The sequence below is a fragment of the Empidonax traillii genome, unplaced genomic scaffold (genome assembly GCF_003031625.1).
Source record: "Empidonax traillii isolate 1590-97213 ecotype Southwest subspecies unplaced genomic scaffold, ASM303162v1 scaffold1786:size61403, whole genome shotgun sequence".
NCBI classification, from domain to species: Eukaryota; Metazoa; Chordata; class Aves; order Passeriformes; family Tyrannidae; genus Empidonax; species Empidonax traillii.
This window is the reverse complement of record NW_020956979.1, coordinates 4,160-26,824: the sequence shown is the minus strand read 5'-3', so window position 1 is coordinate 26,824 and position 22,665 is coordinate 4,160. Positions and strand designations below refer to the sequence as shown.

The following is a 22,665-nucleotide window of genomic DNA, read 5'->3' as shown; positions in this document are numbered from 1 at the left end:
AATTCTGTATTTTTCCACTGGTGAAATAAGAATAATGATGACACAGCCTTTGCTTGAATTATAGAGATGTAAACCAGTTGTTTCTTGATGTGTGCTAACAAAAAACAGACTGGACCCACAGCTGAACACAATCTTACAGGGAGAAAAAAATCCAGATACAGTTTTACTGACCCCTTCTGTCCTTGAGGCAGATCTGAAGGTTGTAAACAGCAGCAGTGGCCAGTCAGCTTACCATAAATTGTCCCAGTGGAGGTGATATACGTGCAACTTTGTAGAGTGCAAAAAATAATGTGACCTCATGTGAATGTGTTATTTATTCACTCTGAGTACAGTGGGTATAACTGATCTGTGGGATTTTCTACAGCTGGATAATGTGTATATATAATGTAGTAAAGTCTTGTGGTTTTTTTTTGTTTTTTGAATAGACACACAGGCCGCATAGTTTTCATATTCATATAATTTATAGAAATTCTTTAATGCAACACCACTAAAAAGATAGGGAACAGGTTGCATTAATTAGTGGTTTTACCTTTAGCCCTCTTCTTAAGTGTTGTTATGATTCCATATGCGATGATGGAAGTGGAGCTTTGTCTCTCTGGTGTGGCAACGTATGGGGTATAAAAATCATATAATTATAGAATATACTGAGTTGGAAGGGACCCATCAGGGTCACCAAGTCTAACGCCTGGCCCTGCGCAGGACACCCCAAGAGTCACACCATGTGCCCAAGAGTATTGTCCAAATTTGCCTTGAACTCTGTCAGGCTTGGTGCTGTGACCATTCCCTGGGGAACCTGTTCCTGTGCCCAAACACTGGACATGTGTTGTTCTAAGCTTTCATCAAATGGAGAGTGAAGTGTAAATAAAGGCAAACTGCGCATTCCTTAGTGAAATTTTCAACAATTGCAAGGCTAATGTAGTAGTACACACTTTGGAAATGCACCATTTGTGTTTTGGGATCCTATTCTGTGTTTCAAGGACATTCTGTAAAATTTTTCTAAAGGTGCCATAAAGCAATAATTTCTTTTACAGAATACTAGTCATTTTTTTCTTTCCGTGAAAAAATACAGTATAAATTATGTATGGAATAATAAAAAGTTTTTGAAATGTGGCTGTTTTATTGCTTTTTAGACCCGGCAACTTGTCACAGTGTGTGACTGCAAGCTGTTGGCAAATTCAATACACGGACTGAATGCTGCAAGGCCAGACTATATAGCTTCAAAAGCATCTCCAACCTCTGGAGAAGGGGAACAAGTCATGCTGAGGAATGATCAAGATACACTTGTGGCCAGATGGACAGGAAGAAATAGCCGATCTTCCCTGCAGGTGGATTGGCATGAAGAGGAATGGGTATGTTATTGTAGTGGAGTGATGAATACTTTCTTCTTCTTACTTGTGTTTGCTGTGTTCTTTTTTGACAAGCTCTGTAGCTGCTCACTAGATATACATAGGATCAGTATTTAGGAGATCGGTCAATTAGAAAAAGGTTACCTCTGTCCTATGCTCAGTTACTCCTTGGTGTGGGAATACAAACAGGCCTCAATAAATATTTCTGGGTCTCCTAAACCAGCAGAAATTGTTACAGTGGGGGCATAGCTTCTTTGAGATCAGTTCCAAGGGAAAGTAAATAGCTTTTAAAGTAAAAAACTGACCACATACTACAATGGGCTTTTGCACTTCTCCAAAATAAGGTATATTTTGTGTGTTAGCTATACAAGTCAGCCTTCCTATTTTTATTCTCATCTAACTATTTAGAACTTGCAGTCTCTCACTGTTCTGGTTGTGAACAACATTTTAAAACTATTTGCACCAAGTATTCAAATGGTTTCCTTACCACCCTGCCGATCAAAATGAGAGTTGGACTGTGTAAATTCTGTCACTGTGAAATATAAACAGAAATTAAGTCTCACAAATAGTTAGGATTAATTAAAACAATTATGAATATTCCTAAATACCAATTTTTTAAAAGATCCAAATAATTTTGGAAATAGTTCCTTGCTAGTTTCAATTATTTTGGCATACTTTGACTTACAGTCAAAGTCACAGTAATGAGATACAAATAAAGCTAATTCAGTTATTTAGACAACACTATAATACAGTAATTTTATCTGTTGTTCACTGAGTTATATAGAAAAAAAGATGTGTGATTGTATACAATTATTATGTCAAACACGAATTTCAAGAATAAACAATAGTGCCAGTTGGAAATTGGAATAACATTGCAGGAAGAGGCACTTAAAATTGTTTGGCAAATTAACTTAGAAAATAGCTTCTCAGTTTGGCACATTAGTCATGTTGCTACGTACTGTTGGCATGCTGGTATGCATTATGTCTCCATAATTTGTGTGTGCACACGGGTAACCATGATAGGCCAGAGGAAATTTTCAGAGGACTTGTGACTAGAATCATGGGAGGAAATATATTAGCAAGGTATTTGTTACCCAATGTCTCTTTTCTTTTTAAATTGAGAAGTAAATGTTTTCTTTTAAGGAGAAAGTTTGGTTGAACGTCGACAAAAGCCTGGAGTGTATTATACAGAGAGTGGACAAACTTCTCCAGAAGGAGCGCTTGCAGAGTGACAGCTGTGAAGATGTTTTCCAGTGTGACGTCAGCAGTACTAGTAAGAAAGGTAATCGGGACACTCGTGCCTACTGGATAAATCCAGAAGATTTAAATGAGACCTCATCATCCTCACCACCTTCATCATCCTCACCACCATCTTCATCCACATCATCCTGTGCATGCCATTCCCTCAGAAAGACAAGTGCGTAAGCCAGACTCTGCTTCTCACTGCTGCTCTCCTCCTGTGCGCTGGCATAATTCCTAAGCCTCCCTTACACCCCTCCACGTGTTTTCAGTTCAGTGGTGGTGTTAAGCAGTGATGTCAGGCAGAAAGGGCTCTCGGTGTGCTGGGCGTGCTAAGCCCATTACTTATTTTCACGTAAGTGGTCTCAGTGAAATCACTGCCAAATCCATTGATGACCGTGGCATTTGGTTTTCACTCTGGTTGTTCTAAGCTGGTAAAACAGCTGTTTGGGTTAGCATATGTCAAACACCACCTCTAGCAGCTTTCCTGTTGGCTTCAGCTTCTTTGCAGCAATCAAAGCTTATTACAGTGAACCTCTTTAAAAGATAAATAGAACATGAGAGAAGTGCAGGCGCTATTGCAGAAGTGATGGTCCCAGCTGGGCTGCCAAAGCAGGGGAGGAAACCAAGTAGTCCCATTAGACTGAGTTGAACTTGGATGATCTTACTGGATTTCAAAGCAAATTTTAACAAAAATTGTCAAGAGCTGCGTTGCTGAGACACTCAATTATTTAGACTTCTTGTAGCTGGAAGGTAGGAATTGGCAGTGCAAGCTCTCAGTGGAATAAACCAATCTAAATTTGAGCTAAAAGTGGGTGCTGGATTGAACCCAGCATAAGGTGGTGAACATGTGAATGAAAAATGTCTTTATCAATTTAGATTGACATTTTTGCAGCTGTGCATTAAATTATGTAATTATTTAATCTACTTATATATTTGTTTGGCTTATTCTCAAATTCTTTACATGTGATCACTATGATTTGGGCACTTAATAGAGCAGGTGGGCAAAGTAAAGCTTTAAAAAGATTGATTTGTGTTTTCATTTCCTTTTTCCTGTTCTGTCTCATCATTTGATGGCCCTTTGTCCCTTATGTGTTAATGTGACTTCATGTCCATCCCATTGTTAGTGTTGCAGTGCAAGGCAGTACCTTAAGAAAAAGAAAGCAAAAAGGAAGTTAAAATAAATGTTAATACATTTTTTATAGCTTTGCACACGATACATATAGTTTGTTTAGTCTCTTAGAAGACATTTTTTCTAGATTAGACTGACATACTTGTGTGTTATAAAGGAATAGGAGAGTTGATTCTTCTTTCAGATTAAGGAGTCAATCTTTGACTAAATTTTTTCTACCAGTTTGATACCTATAAATGTTTTTATTTGCTAGCTAGTTTACATAAAGTTTTATATGTATTTACGTGAAAGTTTAATCAGTAACCTTTAATGTTCATGTCAGTGAATAAAAGTTGTGCATTTTAAATTTAAGTATTAAAAAGAATATGAATAATCTGTGATGGGTGAAATCAGAAGCTTTTTCCAAGAGAATTTGATGGTGAAAACAGAACAATAACTTTCTTTCATTTCAGTGGATATTTTAATTCTACTCTGGGTCTTGACACTTAGGCTGTATGAAAGTGGAATTGGCTGCATGTACCTACCAAAGGTTTTGTTAGTGCAAAGAATTTCTTTAACCTTTCCCTTCTGTTCATCCAAAATAGGGAAAAACATCTTTCTATTTAATTGACAGAATCTGCGACAGAAACATTAAATCAAGAAGTGTAGCCAATTTTAAGGCTAAGGGACTTGCTGCCATTTCCCAGTGCTACCTAATTGTTAGGAATCTCTGAAGTCCAGCTATCAACCAATGTTGAGTGAATATAACTTAAAAAATCCCAAAAGAGGGAATCCTGTTTCTTGGGTATCTGGTGCAAACATTGTTCATAAGTCCTAACGAGCAGTCTGAGTACTTGATCACAATCTCATCAGATGTAGTTCCTAATTAATGCTCAGTATTTTTGATGGAGGAACAGGTTCAATACTATGAAAAAAAAAAATCACTGGGAATTTTTCCATTGAGTTACTCTCCTTGACTCCAAACCTAACCTGGTAAATGGTTTTAAGCTAAAGGAGGGTTGATTTAGACTAGTTGTAAGAAATAACTTTCTTTTACGATGAGGTTGTCAAAACACTGGCACAGGTTGCCCAGAGAGGTGGCAGATGCCCCATCCCTGCAAACATTCAAAGTCAGATTGGATGAGGCTGTGAGCAACCTATCTAGTGGAAGATGTCCCTGCTTATTGCAGGGGGGTTGGACAGTTTGATCCTCCCACTGAAGTGAGTGTGGAATACTCAGAGGCTTCACCAGTGAGGTTTCAGCTGTTAATATACAATCTATTGCTTGTGTTAACTATCTCAGAAATTGTATAACAGAATTTTGACTAAGGTAGCAAAGTACAGTTTCTTTATTACTCTTGCAATGTGGGTTCCGTAATGTCCTTTTCTGTTTAAGTGCATTGAACTTACTGCTAGTCTTTTGCTCTTCTGTTTAGCAGCCTTACTGCCAGCTTATTCTATAATTGCAGTAAACCAGTGGTTCTCAAATTGTGCCCTGTGGATCACTGGAGTTTAACAGGTAATCCACAGCGAGCTAGCAGGTACTGGCTTTCCTCCAAGTCCCCATCCAGGTGATCCTCTGATCAGAAACAATGGACCAGTGGAGGAGACAGCCCGTGCTCTTGGTGCCTGCAGGCAACCGAGTATTTCTGCTGAGCTCCTCTTCACTCAGTGAAAGTGTTTGAGAACCCTGGCATTGAGCATTTGAGTTGCTTATATTTAGACTGTGTTGCTGCTCCTTAATCATGCATGTTGCCCCTCCATTTCTGTGCAGATTGCAGCCCCACTCCGGAAGAATCTGGCGCAGGTATGTGCATTCATGGCTTCTGCTTCTTCTGAAAACTGCAGGGGTTTCTTCACAGTTAACTGAACAAGTGCCTTGCTGTTAAGATTGACCATTCTGAAATGGTAATGCTCTGTAACACCACGTGAGTTACCTCAGCTGTTGAGAAGTTATTATTTCCTAAGAGTACAGGGGGCATATGTTAACTTCTCATGTCCAGGTATGTGAGAGCACTTGTTCATGGCCTCTTTGGTTTTCCCAATTGATGTGTTTTGGCAAACGGATATAGGTGACAATGGTTTGAGTCCTGTTCCAAATGTCATTGAAATCTGTCGAAGTCTGGAATCTCAGACATTTCAGACATGCCCTTTCATATGTGCTGTTGAGCTGGCCTTTCTGAATGAGAATTTGAGCAGAACACGGAGCAGTGAAAAAGGCTGGTGGGAAATCTCTGATGTGGGTACACACCAAGCAGTGTTGGGCATTGCAAGTCTAATTTTTCAGAATACAAAATTCAGGTGTCTCGTCCCACTGTTAGCCTTCTTTCTTCTGTCCTTGTACCTTCATACACGTTTACAAGGTCTGAATAATATGCCTTTTCAATTCCACTCTCTCCCAGATAGATGTCTGTAGTTTCTTCTATTTCAGAGTAGTTTAATCTGAGTTCAGTTAATGTTCAGTCTTTGAACTGTTAGAGTGTGAGCTCCTGGGTTTAGTGTAACCAAAGGGAATAAAGCCTCAGTGCAGTTACGATTTTCATTTTCACAAATTATATTGAAATTCTTCTTAGCTACCCACCCTGTTTCATTCTATCACTGGGAAAGTATTTTTAATCAATAAAAGACTCCACGAGTTTTTAATTCTTGGAACATCCCTTTAGTTTTTTCAAAATACGAATGTGGTGCACAAATATAGTCAGGTCACCCCAACTTGATACCCACGTACACCCAAACAGGCATATTGAACTTAAGTGGCTGGAGCTGCAACGTGTAATGAAGCACTTAAGTGCCTATTTAAGTGGGTTGCTGATTATACTTTACTAAATTAGGGATAAGTAACTACCGTTTACTTTATAAGTCTCATTTTTAGAGATCATGAGTCACTGCAGCCTTGACCTAGATAAAGAGCCACTGTGGGTGCCCGGTACTTTGATTTATGGATGCTTATTTTAGTATGAAAAGACTAAAAATATCTTTTCATGTCTCTGGAGGACAGCTGTTTTAATAATATTTTATTTCTTTGTGGAAAAGAGACCCTTAGGGGGAAAAGGCGAAAACTTTTCTCTCTCTCTTCTCTTCCCTCCTTCCCTCACCCCCACTCCTTTGCCCCTTCCTTCAAAATGCCACATTTGAAAATATATTTTAAGGTATGACTTTGGTCAGCAGCAATCATAAGAAAAATAGCAAAAACTTACAGGACCAAGTCTGACCCTTATTTAACAGCCAGAATTCAGTTGCAGTTGACTGAGTGGAGACTGCAGGATTTGTCTGTTCTGCTCAACATAAAGTGTTTAAAGCCAATGACAGGCATTCTTATGTTTTGTGCAATGCCAGTTTTTAAACAGAGTAACATACAACATGACCTAGAAACCTCTGATTAAAAAACAGGATTTGTGTCCCAGACATACCAACAGCTAGCTTGGACTAGGTCTCTGGCTGTTGTATATCTCTAACACCTTGTTGCATCTCCATTGTTTCAGGCCCTATGTCAAATCATCTTATCTGTGGTCTGCTCAGTGGAGTCCATAATAGTTTTTGAAAGATCATCTCATAGAACAGAACAGCAGAACCCAGAGTAGAATTCATATTAGAATTAGAACCTTGTGCTGTTTGAAGGTGCCATTGATTGATTTGATAGAAAATACACTTCTAGTAATAAAGTTCTGTTAGGAAAATTAACGAGGGGAAGAGAGAAGGATAGGAGAATCCTGGTGAAAGCTGAACACTCAGCGTTCTTAATAATTCTTTCACAATTATTGAAATACTAAGAGTGAAACGTTCCAATCTGATTTGAGCCTGGGAGCGAAATTACTTTTATTCCTGTTTACTATTAATAGCAACTACGATTGACTAAAAAATTAAAAGAACACAGGTGAAGTAGGAGGCAAAAAGCTTTTAGATTTTTGCAGACTGACAAGGGTTTAGCTTTCTCATGGCTAAAATTTTAAACCAAGAGAATACACAGCCCAGAGGATTTTTGCTCACTACCCCAGATGAGCCCCTGCATTGAATATGAGTGCTGGGAGAAAAAAACCCATGTTAACAGTTGCTTTATCTTCACCATACTTTGTGTACTTTGTAATTACCACAGGTAAACATATCTTTCAAATGAAGTGCTGCCAGACACACTACAGTTTTAAATCTCCTCTGAGTTAGTAACTACAAACATATATGTACATCCAGACAATGAGATGATGATGATGCGCTGAAAGATGTTTTCAGTTCTTTTTGTCTTTCTCATTTGCTTATAGAAAAGCTCTTAAATGCAGTAAGAGAAACACTGTTAGTACCATCTCTATTTTGCTTTCCAAGTGATCACAGGGCCATGTTGTGACATCTGACTAATTTTGAGAGAAAATACTTAATAAAAGATAAGCTGTAATTCCTGGCCTGTTCTTTTGATGTTTCCTGCTTTTTTATGGCAATGGAACAGAGCCAAACAACTTCCCCTATGAGTAGTTTAGGAGGTTATCTATCTACAGCATAGAACAAAAGTTGAAAGGATAGTTTTGTTAATCTTGTAAGTTATGTTTCTGTTAGTAGACTTCATGAGTTCCCCTCTTTGGCTGGTTATCAAAGAAACGTTTATTATTACTAACTCTTAGTCCTTTCTTTGAGTCAAAATCTCAAACAATTTCCTTTCAGGGGCTTGAAGTGTCTCATTCATGCAGGCTCTGAAATGTATGTTGCCCTGTTCCTACAGCCAGCTGGGCTGGGAGTTGTGTGTGTTCTATTTGTGAGCTCCACTGCTTTTTAAAAATAAAACACGTTGTTTTTCCCTTTAAAAAGAGAAGTGTTCTGTTTCAACCTTGCATTAACGAGCGCAAAACCAAAGCCCTGTTGTATTTTCTTTCTGTGTTGCAGAGAGAATGGATTTTGGTATGGCATCTGAATAATTTTTTGTAAACGTGGGGAAATATTTTTTTTAAATTGGTGGTGAGTAAGGCAGAAGATGATAGAAGGAAAAGAAAGAAACTGAGCATGTGGCATATTTTAAGGCAGAGCAGTCTCTTAGGGAGAAGGAATGGCACAATATTTGGGGTACTAAAATAGGACTTGGGCAACCCAGTTTCATTTCTGTGCTTCCTGTGTAGGACCTTGAACAGAATCCCTCTGGGTCATATCATGTGTATTTCAGTGGAAGAAGAGCTCCAAAATACTTCTAAGGATCTGGATGACTCTCGTCTAAATCACTGTATTTAGTGTTTCTTGTTAGCTCCCTCTAAGCCTTGAAAACTACTCAGGAGACAGAAAACACTTAGAAGAGTACCTACATGAATTTCTCACCTCTCTGAATTATTATTCTTATGCTACAAATGGGAGATAAGCATTGTCTTGCCTCACTGACGTGCAATAAGGATCAGTAAAGTGGTGAGGCAGTTGAATGATATACCTGTGAGTCCACAAAGGATTCAAAGGCAAGATATTAGGGAAAAACCTCATTTTCAGAAATGGCTAAGCAGGTGTTCACTGTTTCTGTAATCCAGTGGACTCCATACTGTCTGTCCACGTATGCACTGTGAAAGGGTGTGTTTGAACATGAGCATGCAGTTATATACACTTCTGTATATAGTTATTCATATTTCGGTTATGATTTCCAAATCAGCCATTGATCAAATCAGCCTGTTCTGTGGGCACAGATCTGGGAACTTTTACATGGTCTGGAAAGTCATAACAGCCTTACAGAGTAAAATTCTCCATATATTCCTCATGCAATAACCACTCTGTAAGATTACTGAATTATTACCAAGCATGGAATAACCATCCAGCCAAAATAAAACGAGCTCTAAATATGAATTATCAACAGCTTTGACTTGCAACAGGGAGTTTCTTCTTAAAGTGTGTGTTTGTTTCAAATAAAGTACTTCCAGTGCTGCTAATTTTTTTTTTCTTTTAAGCAGGTGAATGGAGTGAAGCTCTTTATCCTTTGCTGACCACACTCACCGACTGTGTAGCCATGATGAGTGACAAGGCAAAGAAAGCCATGGTCTTTTTGTTAATGCAGGACAGTGCCCCAACAATAGGGCTCTGCCTCAGCCTTCAGTATCGCAGGGATGTTGTCTTCTGCCAAACTGTAAGCAAGCAAATATGCGTGTTTTGATTGCGCTTCCACATGCAGTAGGATTTATGTGAAATATGAAAGATTACTGTTTTCAGAACTTTTCAAGTCTCTTCTTGGGTTTGACGGTATGACCTCCCCTCACAGGTTGTGCTAGCCTGTCCTTACTGGTCACTTATGTTCATTTGACAGTATAATAACTTACATGTCCCCTTGGTTATGCATTCGTCGTTTTTGAAAAAATTATTCCAGGACTAGTGAAAATATACTTCTGTCTTCAGAAATAACCTTTGCACTTCAATGTCACCAAACTAAAAGCAGAAGTTAGATGTGAAAGAGGGGAGCAAAAAAGCCCATGAGCAGCAAGTGTAGTCCCTAAGCTACCTTTTGGGGTTTTTTGCATTGAGAAACCCAACAGGACTTATTGCACCTAAGGAGAGAAGTCCAGCTACAGGGAGAGAAACGAGTCCTGATTTTTCCGAGAAGTTCTGTTTCTGGGGCTGCTGGGATCTCTTGTGTCAGGCACTGACTGGCAGGTGCCTGCACTAAAAAAACTTCCACATTTCTTTTACCCACAATGCTTCTGTAGTGCATCTACTTCCCTGTGAAATCAGTATCTCATTCATTCATTCATTTCAAACAGTTTATCTCTTGGACATCATTTGGCAGGCTTTTGTCCCAAAATGTAATATCAAAATTGTTAAACAAGTACAGGACAAGAGGAAATGGCCTCAAGTTGTATCACGAGTTGTTTAGATTAGATGCTAGGAAAAATTTCTTCATGCAAGGAGTTGTCAAGCACTGGAACAGTCTGCCCAGGAAAGTAGTGGAATCACTATCCCTGGAAATGTTCAAAAAACTTGTGGATATGGTACTTGAGGACATGGTTTAGTTGTGTACAGGGTGATGGTGCTAGGTTGAAGGTTGGACTTGGTGACCTTAGAGGTCTTTTCCAACCTTAACGGTTCTTTGATTCTGTGATCTCAGGGACAAAATCAGGGAATTTTTCTGTATAAAACCCACTTGATACTGCAGGTGGTTTTAAACTCAATGCTTCGAATGTGTTTACCCATCATAATCAGAACTTTATTCCCTTCTGTTAAATTCTGTTAAGAAAGTCATACACCTCTGTACACAGCATATAGCAATGACCTGTTAAATTCCTCCATTGACTTAAGAGTAGAACTAATCTTGGATCATGGTACTGGCCTTAGTACTAGGTCTTCAGGACCTAATTCTGAATATCTTATAACACTAGAGTTTAAATATGCATAATGCAAACAGATACTGCATTTTTAAGCTTTCTCAAATGCCATTCTTAAAAAACCAATAATTTATTTATACTATCTAAATTCATGGCCTGGAACTAGATGTGCTGATTTTCCATCTGAAATAAAACGATTCTCTCTTTTGTAATTCATAACACACAAGCGTTCGTGTCCTGAAAACAAATAAATGCAAGACATACAGCAGTACCATTTTAAGAAAGATTGTGAGATGAAAGCAGAGTGCCCTGAATCTGATTTTATGAATTTTTGTGGGGTTTGTTGGTTGGTTGTCTCTCTTCATCAAGGAAAAGAAGAGTGATGTTTAAGGGAAAAGAGCATCTGTCAGACAGATTTTATGGCACCTCTTATAAGTGATGCTGGTTTTGTATGGGGCTGAAGTGCCTTTTTTGTCTCGAATCGCTTCATTCTTGTCTGTTTTCTCTCTCACAGCTGACAGCTCTCATTTGCGGTTTCATTATCAAGCTGAGGAACTGCCTGCATGATGATGGATTTCTAAGACAACTCTACACCATTGGCTTGCTGGCACAGTTTGAGAGCCTGCTGAGCACTTATGGTAAAGGCACAGGGCCAGGGGATGTGATTATCTGTTGAGTCAGCAAATTCTGCATTGAATTGCCTACAGCAAAATAGGAGTGTTTGGGACAATCCGCAGCTCAGCTACAAAATTATTTTGAAAACCGAAATGCAAAGCTAGGTTATATCTGGGAGTAATTAGTTAGCTAACAATCTGAATTTCTTTGCACTTACTTGAATTACTTCTAAAAGATAAAGTATATTTGTCTTATAATGTCAAAGGTTTAAGAAAGACTAAAACATGTCACAGGGGTATTTTTTTTCAGAAAATAAATGGATTGAAGTGCTTGTAAATTGGGAGAAACTGTGCCCGAAATATGCTTTTTGAATTTTCTTGACCTTCTGTAGTCTTATGGTACAAAGTGAGGTTGAAGAGAGAATATAAAAAGGAAAAATACTTCACAGTGTTTCACTCCTGTTTAGACAGCCATCTGGATGCCAGTTAGGGAACGTTTTACCAGAAAAATCTAGAATACCTTATAGTTTTTCCAACACAAAGGTTATCGTGGCTCTGACAGTGCTGAGAAGTGCTTAATAATATCATCTAAATTGGAAAATCAGCATATAAGCTGCTTGAAGAACAGTCGTCTGGACTGTTGTTGATAACTGGTGTTTTCTAAACCGGCTGAGCCCACAAAGTCAGTCACGGCATTGTCTGTAGGCCAAGGGGGAGGCCTGGGCTGCATGACCTTCCTCATTTGTGGAACTTAGTGGAGTGGTGACCTACTGTCATCATCAGATGGATAAAGGGAAGTTGTACATAACAAATAATGATTATGTTTCACTTTTTACTCTTTAATTTAGGTGAGGAGCTGGCAATGCTGGAGGACATGAGTTTGGGAATCATGGACTTGAGGAATGTAACCTTTAAAGTAACTCAGGCTACGTCAAATACATCTACTGACATGCTGCCAGTCATCACTGGAAATCGGTAACAAAAAAAAGTCAAATATACTTTACTCTGGATGAGATAGGGAAATGCCAAAATTTAGGTTTTTCTACCCAAATTGCATGAGAGCTGCTGTATTAATGAGAGAAGCAAAAGCAGCTTTTGTTAGGAAGTTAGCAAAACTAAATGTCCATGAGGATGTAAAATCAACATTACACGTTGCTGCAGATTTGTTTTTGAACTAGAATAGATTGGGAGCAAGCTGCAGCAATTCCTTAAAGTCAGTTTTGATTGATACTTGGTTTTTATTGTATTATACTCTTTTTATTTATTTATATATGAACATAATAGTTGTATTATGTTCTAGATGTTAACCCTCTTCACATAAATAACATGTTCTTGGAATGTAGGTTTTTGATCTTTGTGACTGATAGCTGTTTACTTCTTTGCAGTGATGGATTTAATGTGAGGATCCCTCTGCCAAGCGCCTTGTTTGATTTGTTGCCGCGAGAGATTCAAAGTGGCATGTTACTGAGGGTTCAGCCTGTTCTTTTCAATGTGGGAATCAATGAGCAGCAAACCTTAGCAGAGAAGTATGTATTTAGTCGTGCAAGCTCGACCTTAATGGCAGTTCAGCAGTGGAATTGTGTCGCCCTGTAATTGCACTGTTGCATTACTAACAGGGATTCAGTTTCTCCAACTCAGGAAAAAGGGAATAACAAAATGAAGCTGTCAGATGCCAAATAAATGAAAGGAGGTCCTTCTTTATGTGCCACATGGCTGTGAAGCTTATTACCTCATGGGTTTGAGACTAGTGCACGTTTATGTGATTCAGAAGTGAGTTTACAGATGAGGAAATCTGTCATGGGCCATTTAACACAGATATGCTGTTTGTGACTTCAGAGCTCTGTGAGTGAGATGTCATTCTGAGTATTGCTGGGTATTTGCTTTCTTGATTTTTCACTGTCCTCTAGACTCCCTCTCCTGGTCACTGTCAAAAACCTGGATAACGGTCAAGATGGCCCCTGGTTTTAGCATATCCTTGTAGTATTTATATAATGCAAAATTGCTCTTGTAAAGCTGAAAAATATGTAAATATATTTGCTATGGAAACTGCTCAGTTTTGGAAGAGCCACCAGAGCTTCCTGCTGTTATGACCATATCCTTTAAAGAGTACACTGACAGAGCACTGCTCTAGTGGAGAACTCCAGTGAAGTCAGGCATATACACGTTGTGAGAGCAGCCTTGGTACTGGGGTGGAATGTGCACTCTGATGGTGGACAACTAGAAAAAGTCCAACAAAAGCATTCCAGCAATTACTGTTGTCCTCTCTTGCCTATAAAGGGAGCCCAAGGTGACTAGCACAGTTACAGATGTCAGCACTGTGTGCATATCTGTGGGTATATATATATAGTTAGATGAGATGAATGAGGGCATTGTTGACAATATTTATTACAGTTTTCTTTCACCATCCTTCCCTTTTTTCCCCTCACAGTCATGTCTTTTATTCTTCTATAATACATTATTACAGTACTTCTCTGTTACACTCAGCTCTGCATTTGAATGGTTAGGAATTCATGGGATGAATCTTTAAACTTTTTCTGGGAGTCACATCGTCAAGTGCAGTTGTTTTGAAGAAGAGGAGAAACCTTCTACTTCAGGCTTAATTGTTTCTTTCTTCACCTTTTTAAGATTTGGAGACACCTCACTGCAAGAAATAATTAACATGGAAAGCTTAGTGCGTTTGAATTCATATTTTGAGCAGTTCAAGGAAGTTTTGCCTGATGATTGTAAGTATTTGGTGATTAATGACAGGTTTGGTTGAACAGCACAATTCAGGCTGATTTTGCTTTATGTTATTTGTTTAAATGTTTATGATAACACCAGCATTAGTAACCTCCAAGAAATTATGCAACTCTATTTTAATACTTTAGTACTAGGTAGAGCAGATTCAGTAGATTCAAAGGTCAGACTGATTAACTTCCCTTTTTAAATTTACTTTTACATCTCTAAGTGGCATTATGTACTGTATAACCATGCAGCCAGACAGTTAGATTGCTGTGAGGGAAAGGCATAAAAGTGAGAAGTTACAACAGCAGCACTCTTATGTGCCATTTTTGGTGATGTTCTCTGCACTTACGATAACCTGCGCAAGGAGCATCTACCAGTTTCAAGGAACTCAGTCCACTTGCCCTCTCCTTATCCTTTAGCACTTTTCTATAATTGCTGCATCTTCAGCCAACAACAGAGAACCTGGAAGAGAAGCAACAGCTACAAGTTTGCATTTAACTGGTTATGGATTAAAATGTCTTGCCTGTTACTGTGGGGTTTTTGGGGGGAAGGCAGTGGCATAAATGTTACTTACGTGTGACCACAAAAATTGTGAAAATTCATCAATTCGTTATTATTACAATCAAACCTCTTCTAAGCTAATTTCATGGGTTCTACAACTGCAATTTTATTGCAGAAACACAAATGCAGAATCATGCAGCAGGATAGTAAGAAATCTGTCTATTAAGTGTGTCATTGTACTTTCATTTACCCTTGATTTTTTTGATACAGCTGAGGGCAGAAGCTGTTTCCCTCCTTTCAGGCATTCATAATCCTGCATAATTAATACTCAGAAATTTTAGCTGCAAAGTTTATTTTTTTGTTATTATATAGTAGTCTAGCATCGAATTTTCTTATAAGGTTCAAAAATTAATCAATTTGAAGTGATTTCTGTACATGGCTCTGTCTAGTCTTCCATAGTAATATTTCCCATTCTGTTCCTTTCCTCCTGAATTTTGCTTTCCCTTTTTTTTTTTGACTTCTCTCTCTTCCCTCATCCCCAAACCTCTTATGTTTGATCCAATCATCTTTTAGCTTTTACCTTTTTTTTTTTCATCCCTGAAACTTGAGATGATATTTACAATGTGCAAAGTGAAACATACTTTTCCATGAACCCTTGTCAAGGGAGAATAACATTTTACATTTTGCATTTAACTGTAAACCAGGTGATTATGACCAGTGACTCCTGTCACCTCTGTGACACACAAACCAATCTGTACCATACCAATCTTGTTCCCTTTGTTCATTCTGTTATTATACTGCTATTAGATTCTAAGTCCCTGAAGTTTAAAATAACCTGAATTTATATTTCCAGTTGAGTTGAATTAAACTTGAATGTGTTTTTTTGATCGTACTAAACAATTAAGAACTCAGTTAACTGTTGTAAGCTTTGGTAGTTTCAAGAAAACACAATTACGTTTGCAGTAGGCAAATAGGAACACTTACCTTTGTAAATGATCTGTTGAACACAGATAAATAAGTGGAGTTGATTTTGTTTGGTTTATAGGTCTACCTCGATCTCGTAGTCAGACGTGCCTGCCTGAACTGTTAAGATTTCTGGGACAAAATGTACATGCAAGGAAAAACAAGAATGTTGATATCCTTTGGCAAGCTGCTGAGGTATTTATTCATCTGAGCATCTCTGCATAGTTCAGCTGATTTTCTGTATGCATACATATTTTCTCCTTTTTATTATTCGTATGTTTGTATTTCTTCATTTGCTTGTGTGTGGCTTGGAAATGCTGCCAAGTTAAACCTCCTCTAGAATGAAACACGGGGAGATAAAATGTATTTTCCACATCAGAATTTTCCCTATAACTCACGCAATGAAGTTTTGCTCTCTCAAAGATGGCAAATTTTAACATCAAAGTCCTACACAGCATTTGTGTCTCTCTGAGGAGTACAGGCATGTTCTCTGACAGAAAGTTATGTAAAATGATGGATTGTATGTCCTCTTTCTAGATATGCCGCAGACTAAATGGTGTTCGATTTACAAGCTGTAAAAGCGCCAAGGATAGGACTGCCATGTCCGTCACCCTGGAGCAGTGTTTGATCCTACAGCATGAACATGGAATGGCTCCACAGGTCTTCACCCAGGCTCTGGAGTGTATGAGGAGGTAAGAGTTTGACTGCATCACTTACTTATTCCTGAATGAGGAGGAACCATGCAAACTGCAGAGGGGTGGTGGTCTCTGTTTCTGTCAAAAGAAAAAAAAAAGATAAAGTCAGAAAACTGCAGAACTGACTGCTAAAATTCATCCCTCCCTTGCATATGAGTTGCATATGCTAAAGCTGGTGCTTACCAGTTTTGTATCAGATGGGCTTGAGTTTTCAGTAGTAAATGAGTTTTCAGAGAAGCATGTAAAAACGTGCTTTCAGTTAATGCTGAGCTTACAGAACAGGAAACTGGTGCTTCTTTGAAAGTTGTTAACAATGAGATTACCTGAACTGTCACAGCACTGGGTTTCTTAGTTCTAGATCAGGCAGATTACTCAGGGATGGCCTGTCCTTTGTTCTTTGAAACACAGACACCTGCAGTTTGCACTGGTTTGCCACATGTATTCTTTAGCAGTGAAACACTGCTCACTGGGTGAAATGTATGAGTGTTTCACACTACAACAACCAAATTTCATCACAATGTGTCAGTGTGCTGTTGTCGTATCAATATAATGATGTTCTGTATTCTGAAGCAGCAGAGATGTTTGCAGAATTAAGCACTGTGCTTAAAGAAAAAAATAAAATCTGTTTACTGTTGTTCAATGCCTTGTTTCAAGCACTGCTGGAAAACTCCGTAAGTCACATACCCAAAGAAAGGATAAGAAATCTAGCTTTAGTCTTTATCAATGTAGTTCAACAATGCTGTTCAGTCCTGTTTTTCAACATTCACTCTTACTGAATGTACTGTACTGTGTGTCTTTTCACCAAATTCTCTAGAGTGTTCAATTCTCTTATCCTTTCTGTATGTTTTTGCTGTTTGACCCTTTCCTACTCTTCAGTTATCTAGAAGAAAAATGTCTCATACAGTATAACACTTCTGACCTCTTAAACTAATAATTTGGGGGTTATATCCACATCTAATTGGACGTCACTGGACTTCTTTATTTTCACTTTTTTTGCTGCACTTTTTTGCCGCATTGTTACAGAGTTACTAAAGTACAATGAAAACAGCACTCAGAGAGTACCTAAACCTTGATGTTAGAAACAAAATTTGAAACAATTTCATGAGGGAGAAATTATTAACTTAAAAAGGAACTAAGTAGCTCTCAAACATCTTTAAATTATGCAACTTGTTGACTTAGACATCTGAAAGAAAAAAAGGTTTGTTTCACAGTTTTGTATTTAGTAAGAATAAAAACAACTAGAAAAAAATACTGGGCATCTTGTTACTTTCTTCAAATTCATTACTGGGTCAGTGAAGTTTTTTTAATGCAGTCGTGGGCACAGTAGAGAGAGAGAGGCTAATAATAACATTGGTTTGGTCCTTCAGACTACCCATTTAATATAACACACGATCAGATAAAATATCGACCCAAGAAAAATATTGCTTTGTGTTGACCTACACAGGGATATTGAAAGAGGGCAAATTTAATCAAAACTTTTGGGTTGAATGTTCTATCAGCATCAGGGACTTGCTCTGGCCGGTAAAAGACATGACTTTCTCTTCTGTTACATCTTTGACTGGGAGAGCTTGTGCAGAACAAATACTGACTAGTCCTGAGGGAAAATCAAGATTAGACCTTTCTTCAAGCTCATCACTCTTTCCTCCTCACATCACATTGCTCTTTGGGGTACATGTCTGTGTTTTTTAAATTATTTGTCAATTCTGCTCAGGAACAATGGCACAGAATTAAAAAAGTTTAATGAGACAGATTGGACTGCAGAACAAATATGGAGGAGTCCAACTCTACCAAATCCGATTTCAGCCTGGACAGGTTGACCTGGCCTAGATGACATATATAGGACTTGAAAGGGCAAGTTACTTCTAGGGCATTCAGAAAACTTGGGTATTTTTCTTTTAGCTTGGCTCTTTTATTTGTGCAACTGTACTGGAAAAGGAAGGTTTGGTTCATTCCTGGAGACTTTTGAAGTTTCTGGGGTAGTTGGAAAGACAGGGTAGAAGTACTAATAAGGTGTGAGACTCAAAGGAAGTATTTAATCTCTAGTGGTAACTTCCCAGAGAAGAAAAGCATCCTTGCTCCATTCTTGAAAAAATTAAGAAAGCATCTCTTCTTCCATGTGATGTTGGTCTTCAGAGGTGTTAGTTCCTGCTTGTCTCCAAGGACTTCCCTTCCTTCCTGGTCTCATGATAATTACATTCAGTGAGCATGGACATCAGGGAGAGAACGTAGAGTGCTCATTGTAGATTCTCATAGAAATTCACAGATACAAGGTTGTGGTTTTCACCTTAGAAACAAATATCCTATTAGAATAAACTCACTTTGCTGTAAAGAAGTTACAGCTTTTCCAGTCCTAAATGAAATATATGGTAACTCACGCCCTACAAGTAGTAAAATCTTGATGATTATGTCTGGAAGTCCAGGCTACAGAGGAAGTGGATACCTGGCCAGTAAAAGCAGATCAAGAGTCAAAGTCCAGATGGATCATGTAGCCTCTTCCATCTGCAGCCAACACTCCCCACTAGACCTGTGACTCCCTGCCCTCCCTTCCCCTACCAGATTTATGTCCTGTCAGAAATGCCAGTGAAGCTATTTGTGTGAATATTCTCTAAGGCAATTTCAGTCAAAATCATCCTGTGTAGCAAAATCCTTTACATGTTTCAGGTAGCCTAGCTCATTGTTGTTAAAACAATTAGGAATCTGCAACACAAGCAGTTTAGCCAACAGAGGAGAGCTGTCTTTGATAGGGAATCTTGAAAAGCAGCTGGAAATTGGGTGAGGGAAATAGTCTCTTCTAGCTGCCATGGTGCTCTCTAAAAGGAATTACATAATAAAGTCCTGAGAGTCATGTTTGGATATGATCACTCACTGCAATAAAACAGCCATGATAAAAAACTTGTTTGGATTTCTTTGCTGATTGATCTACTTCAGGAATAAAATTGTGTTGAGTTGACCTTGACCACCTGCCAGATGTGCACCCAGCTGCTCACTCACTGCCTCCCCTCAACAGGACAGGGAGAGAAAATATGTGAAAAAGCTCATAAAGACAGGGAGATCCCTTACCAATTACTGGTACAGGCAAAACAGACTTGTCTTAGAGAAAATTAGTCTATTGCCAATGGATTTGGGATGTTAAGACAAAGACAAAAATTTAAAAAATTAAAAAACCTTCCCTTCCACAACCTCTTTTTTCCTAGGCCTCCATTCTGGTCCTCCATTCTCAATTCCTCTGCCTCCTCCCTATGCTGAGCAGCATACAGAGGATGTGGAATGGGGGGTTGCAGTCAGTCAGTCGATAACAGCTCTTCTCTGCTGCTGCTTCCTCCTTGCACTCTTCCTCCACTCCAGTGGGGTCCTTTCCATGGGCTGCAGTGTGGATGGTCATCTCCATGGCTGCAGGGGAAACTCTGCTTCAGTTTGGTTCCCCCAAGGGATGTTTCTCACATCTTTTCCAATGTCCTTCACTGCCATGCAGTGTTCTGCCTTTTCTTCCCCAGGCTTTCCCTGAGGCACCAGCATGGCTGAGGGGCTCAGCCGTGCCTGCAGTGGGTGCACTGAAGCTGGATGGAACCAGCAGTGCCCAGCATGGGGCAGCCCTGGGAGGATTTCCACATGCTAGCTAAATTAGCAGGGAATTTGGCTTTGTCTCTTTACCCTAGTTCTCTCCTAGAGGTGGTCTGCTGATGAATGTTTTATTTAAGACACTGTACAATTTGGTGTATTTGACATTTCCAAAAGGTGACTGTTCACCCCTCGGGTAGAAGCATCTACATGGGCCAGCAGTGACAAGGAAAGCACTTTCCAGCTCTTGCCTCCATTCCCACCATATGTGTCTGTGCATATGTCTTTGTGTAAAATTGAGTAGCTTGATACTAATTTTTAATGGTGGAGATGTAGCATATGATTTTGATAGTGCCATCTTGTCATTTGGATCCTTCCTTCTTTCCCTCTCCCACTGCTTTACTTTTTATCTATACTCGAAAACACTTCTTCCTCCAGGCTATTTTACTGAGCCTTTATCCACCCCTTTTCAGTCAGTGTTAGCTTTCCACTGACTGATTCTTCTGATCACACACACACATCCTCCTCCCCACCAGTACAAAAATAATTGGGATTTGTAGGCATCACCGATGCAATCTGCCCTTGTCCAGTGTAGGCACCAGGAAAACTTATTTTGATCACTGATTTGGATCTGTTAATAGAAATTCAGTTGGTTTAGTTCCCTGCCCACCTAATTCCAGTTGACTTGAAGTGTCACCAGCTTCTGAATGCTATTTTTGTCTTTCTCCACCTCCAGGGTCTCTCTGTTTTCTTTTAAGACATTGTCCATTGGTTACCTAACCTTGCTATGCAACCAGGAAGGTTATGGATCGATTTTTATGGACGGAGCGAGTGCACTAGTTCTAACAGGATCAGGCTCACAGGTTGCACTTAGTTATTGCTTTGGAAACTAAAAATAGAGTTGGACTTCACAGGGTATAAGAGTGATCCAAAATGAAAGGCCACAGTACAAAGCCTCAGGTTCCCTGAAGAGGTGTTCACCACTGTATCTTCCAGTGCTCCATGTAGGAAGTGGGGGCACAATGAGATGGGCTTTGCAGCATATCTTGCCTTCGTGTGCATATATTGAGGCACTTCAGAAACATGGATTTTGAGAAGCATGTTGATACACTCTTGAATTCATGTCAAAGCAGAAAAACAAATGGGTGATTTGGGTTTTTTTGTTCCCATGTTGAACAGGTAGTTTAGAGGATAAACTAATGCACTGCCGCCCACATGGAAAGATGTTTGAAAGGGTCAAATACTACAATGGTTATTCATGTTCAGCTTGCTTTTCAGAGCTCCACTTTTTTGCAGCATGCCAAAGCATGGCAGAGCAGCATGGGGTATTATTGCTTGGTAATCTGAAAGAGTGAACATGGAAAACCATTTATGTTCAACCTACATGTGTTTATTTTCACTAGACTACAGTACTTCTTTCTTATTTTTCTCTTTTATTCTCTTTCCCTCTCCTTATTTCTACAATTGTACTGATACATATTTTTGAGACCTTTTTCCACTCTTTCTTTACTTCCATCTTCTGGTTTTGTTGTGCGTTCTTCCATGTTTTTTCATTTTCTTGACCACCTTGTGTTGCCATCTCTTTTTATGCATTCATTTGCATGTCCGTCTTCCTTTCTGTTTTATTTTCCCTCTTCCCAACCTTCTTCCTTTTCACAGCATTGGAACACGGGAGATAGTCACGCAGAAGAACTTGAGTGGCTTGGTGCCCATCCGAGATTTCAGACTAGATCCCAGCCTCCTCTACTCTATTCCTTTACTAGCTCTCAGCCCCAATTTACTGATTGTGTGGCTGTTTCTGAGCATAGCGTACCTGGTGGCCAGATTACGTTGCAAGTGAAGATTAAGTTAAAAACAAAAACAAAAAAAGTGCTTGAATGTGCGTTGCCACTTGGTACCTGCTGGACAAAGGAATGTGTCATAGCATTGTCTGCCAAGAATTATTATTATGCCTTACAATTTTACGTTTCTATTGTACTAAACTGTAAATATACATCAAATTATTTTATCAAAAAGAATTGTATTGAAACTTTAAATTATTGTTCTGCTTTCAGTGCTTGTAACATAGTCTGACATTGGCCTGTTACCTCGTTACTTTAGCCGGCCTGAAGATCTCTTACCAAATATAGTTTTATGTTACTTGTTTCATGTATTCCAGAGAAAGGAACTCTATCTGAAAAGAATTTGTATCTTTTTTGTAATATTTAAGGGGTATGCTAATCTTGCCTTTCATTTTTACAAGGTATGAAGAGAAAACTAAAAACGCGGGTGGGGTTTATAAGAAATTGTTAGAAATTTATTTAAACAAATTTCTACCTTCATTTCAAAGCATAATATCCAAATTACTGAACAGTTTGTAGAACCATAGTCTTGTTCCTTTCTCATGGTTAAGTATGTTCTAATAGACTAGTGTACCCACTCAAAAACCAACTTGCAGTGTGCTGCATGCAGAATTATTTCATTCTATTTGTAGATCTGCATTTTGCAATGTATTAAAGACATAAAGAGAATAACTTGTGGTTAGGAAGGGGATGTAATTGGCATTAGCCTGCTAATGATCCATTATCTGTTTCAGGTGCTCTGTTATAGAACTTATTCTGAAATAGAGTAATTGTCATCCAAGAAGATAAAGATAGTGGACTTTAATAT

The 22,665-nt window shown here is 38.8% G+C and overlaps 1 protein-coding gene across 1 annotated transcript in view; it reads left to right on the top strand.

The window, feature by feature from the left end:
• INPP4A (inositol polyphosphate-4-phosphatase type I A) overlaps positions 1 to 22,585 on the top strand; it is a 43,615-nt gene extending 21,030 nt beyond the window's left edge. Inside the window, exons 14-24 of the mRNA XM_027908666.1 lie at positions 1,131 to 1,349; positions 2,490 to 2,628; positions 5,471 to 5,503; positions 9,600 to 9,772; positions 11,476 to 11,599; positions 12,424 to 12,550; positions 12,961 to 13,101; positions 14,201 to 14,298; positions 15,846 to 15,958; positions 16,301 to 16,455; positions 21,676 to 22,585. Of these exons, the coding sequence (XP_027764467.1) occupies positions 1,131 to 1,349; positions 2,490 to 2,628; positions 5,471 to 5,503; positions 9,600 to 9,772; positions 11,476 to 11,599; positions 12,424 to 12,550; positions 12,961 to 13,101; positions 14,201 to 14,298; positions 15,846 to 15,958; positions 16,301 to 16,455; positions 21,676 to 21,856 (1,503 nt within the window). The 3' untranslated portion in view covers positions 21,857 to 22,585. The remainder of the gene's footprint in view (positions 1 to 1,130; positions 1,350 to 2,489; positions 2,629 to 5,470; positions 5,504 to 9,599; positions 9,773 to 11,475; positions 11,600 to 12,423; positions 12,551 to 12,960; positions 13,102 to 14,200; positions 14,299 to 15,845; positions 15,959 to 16,300; positions 16,456 to 21,675) is intronic.
• Positions 22,586 to 22,665: the final 80 nt, after the last annotated feature.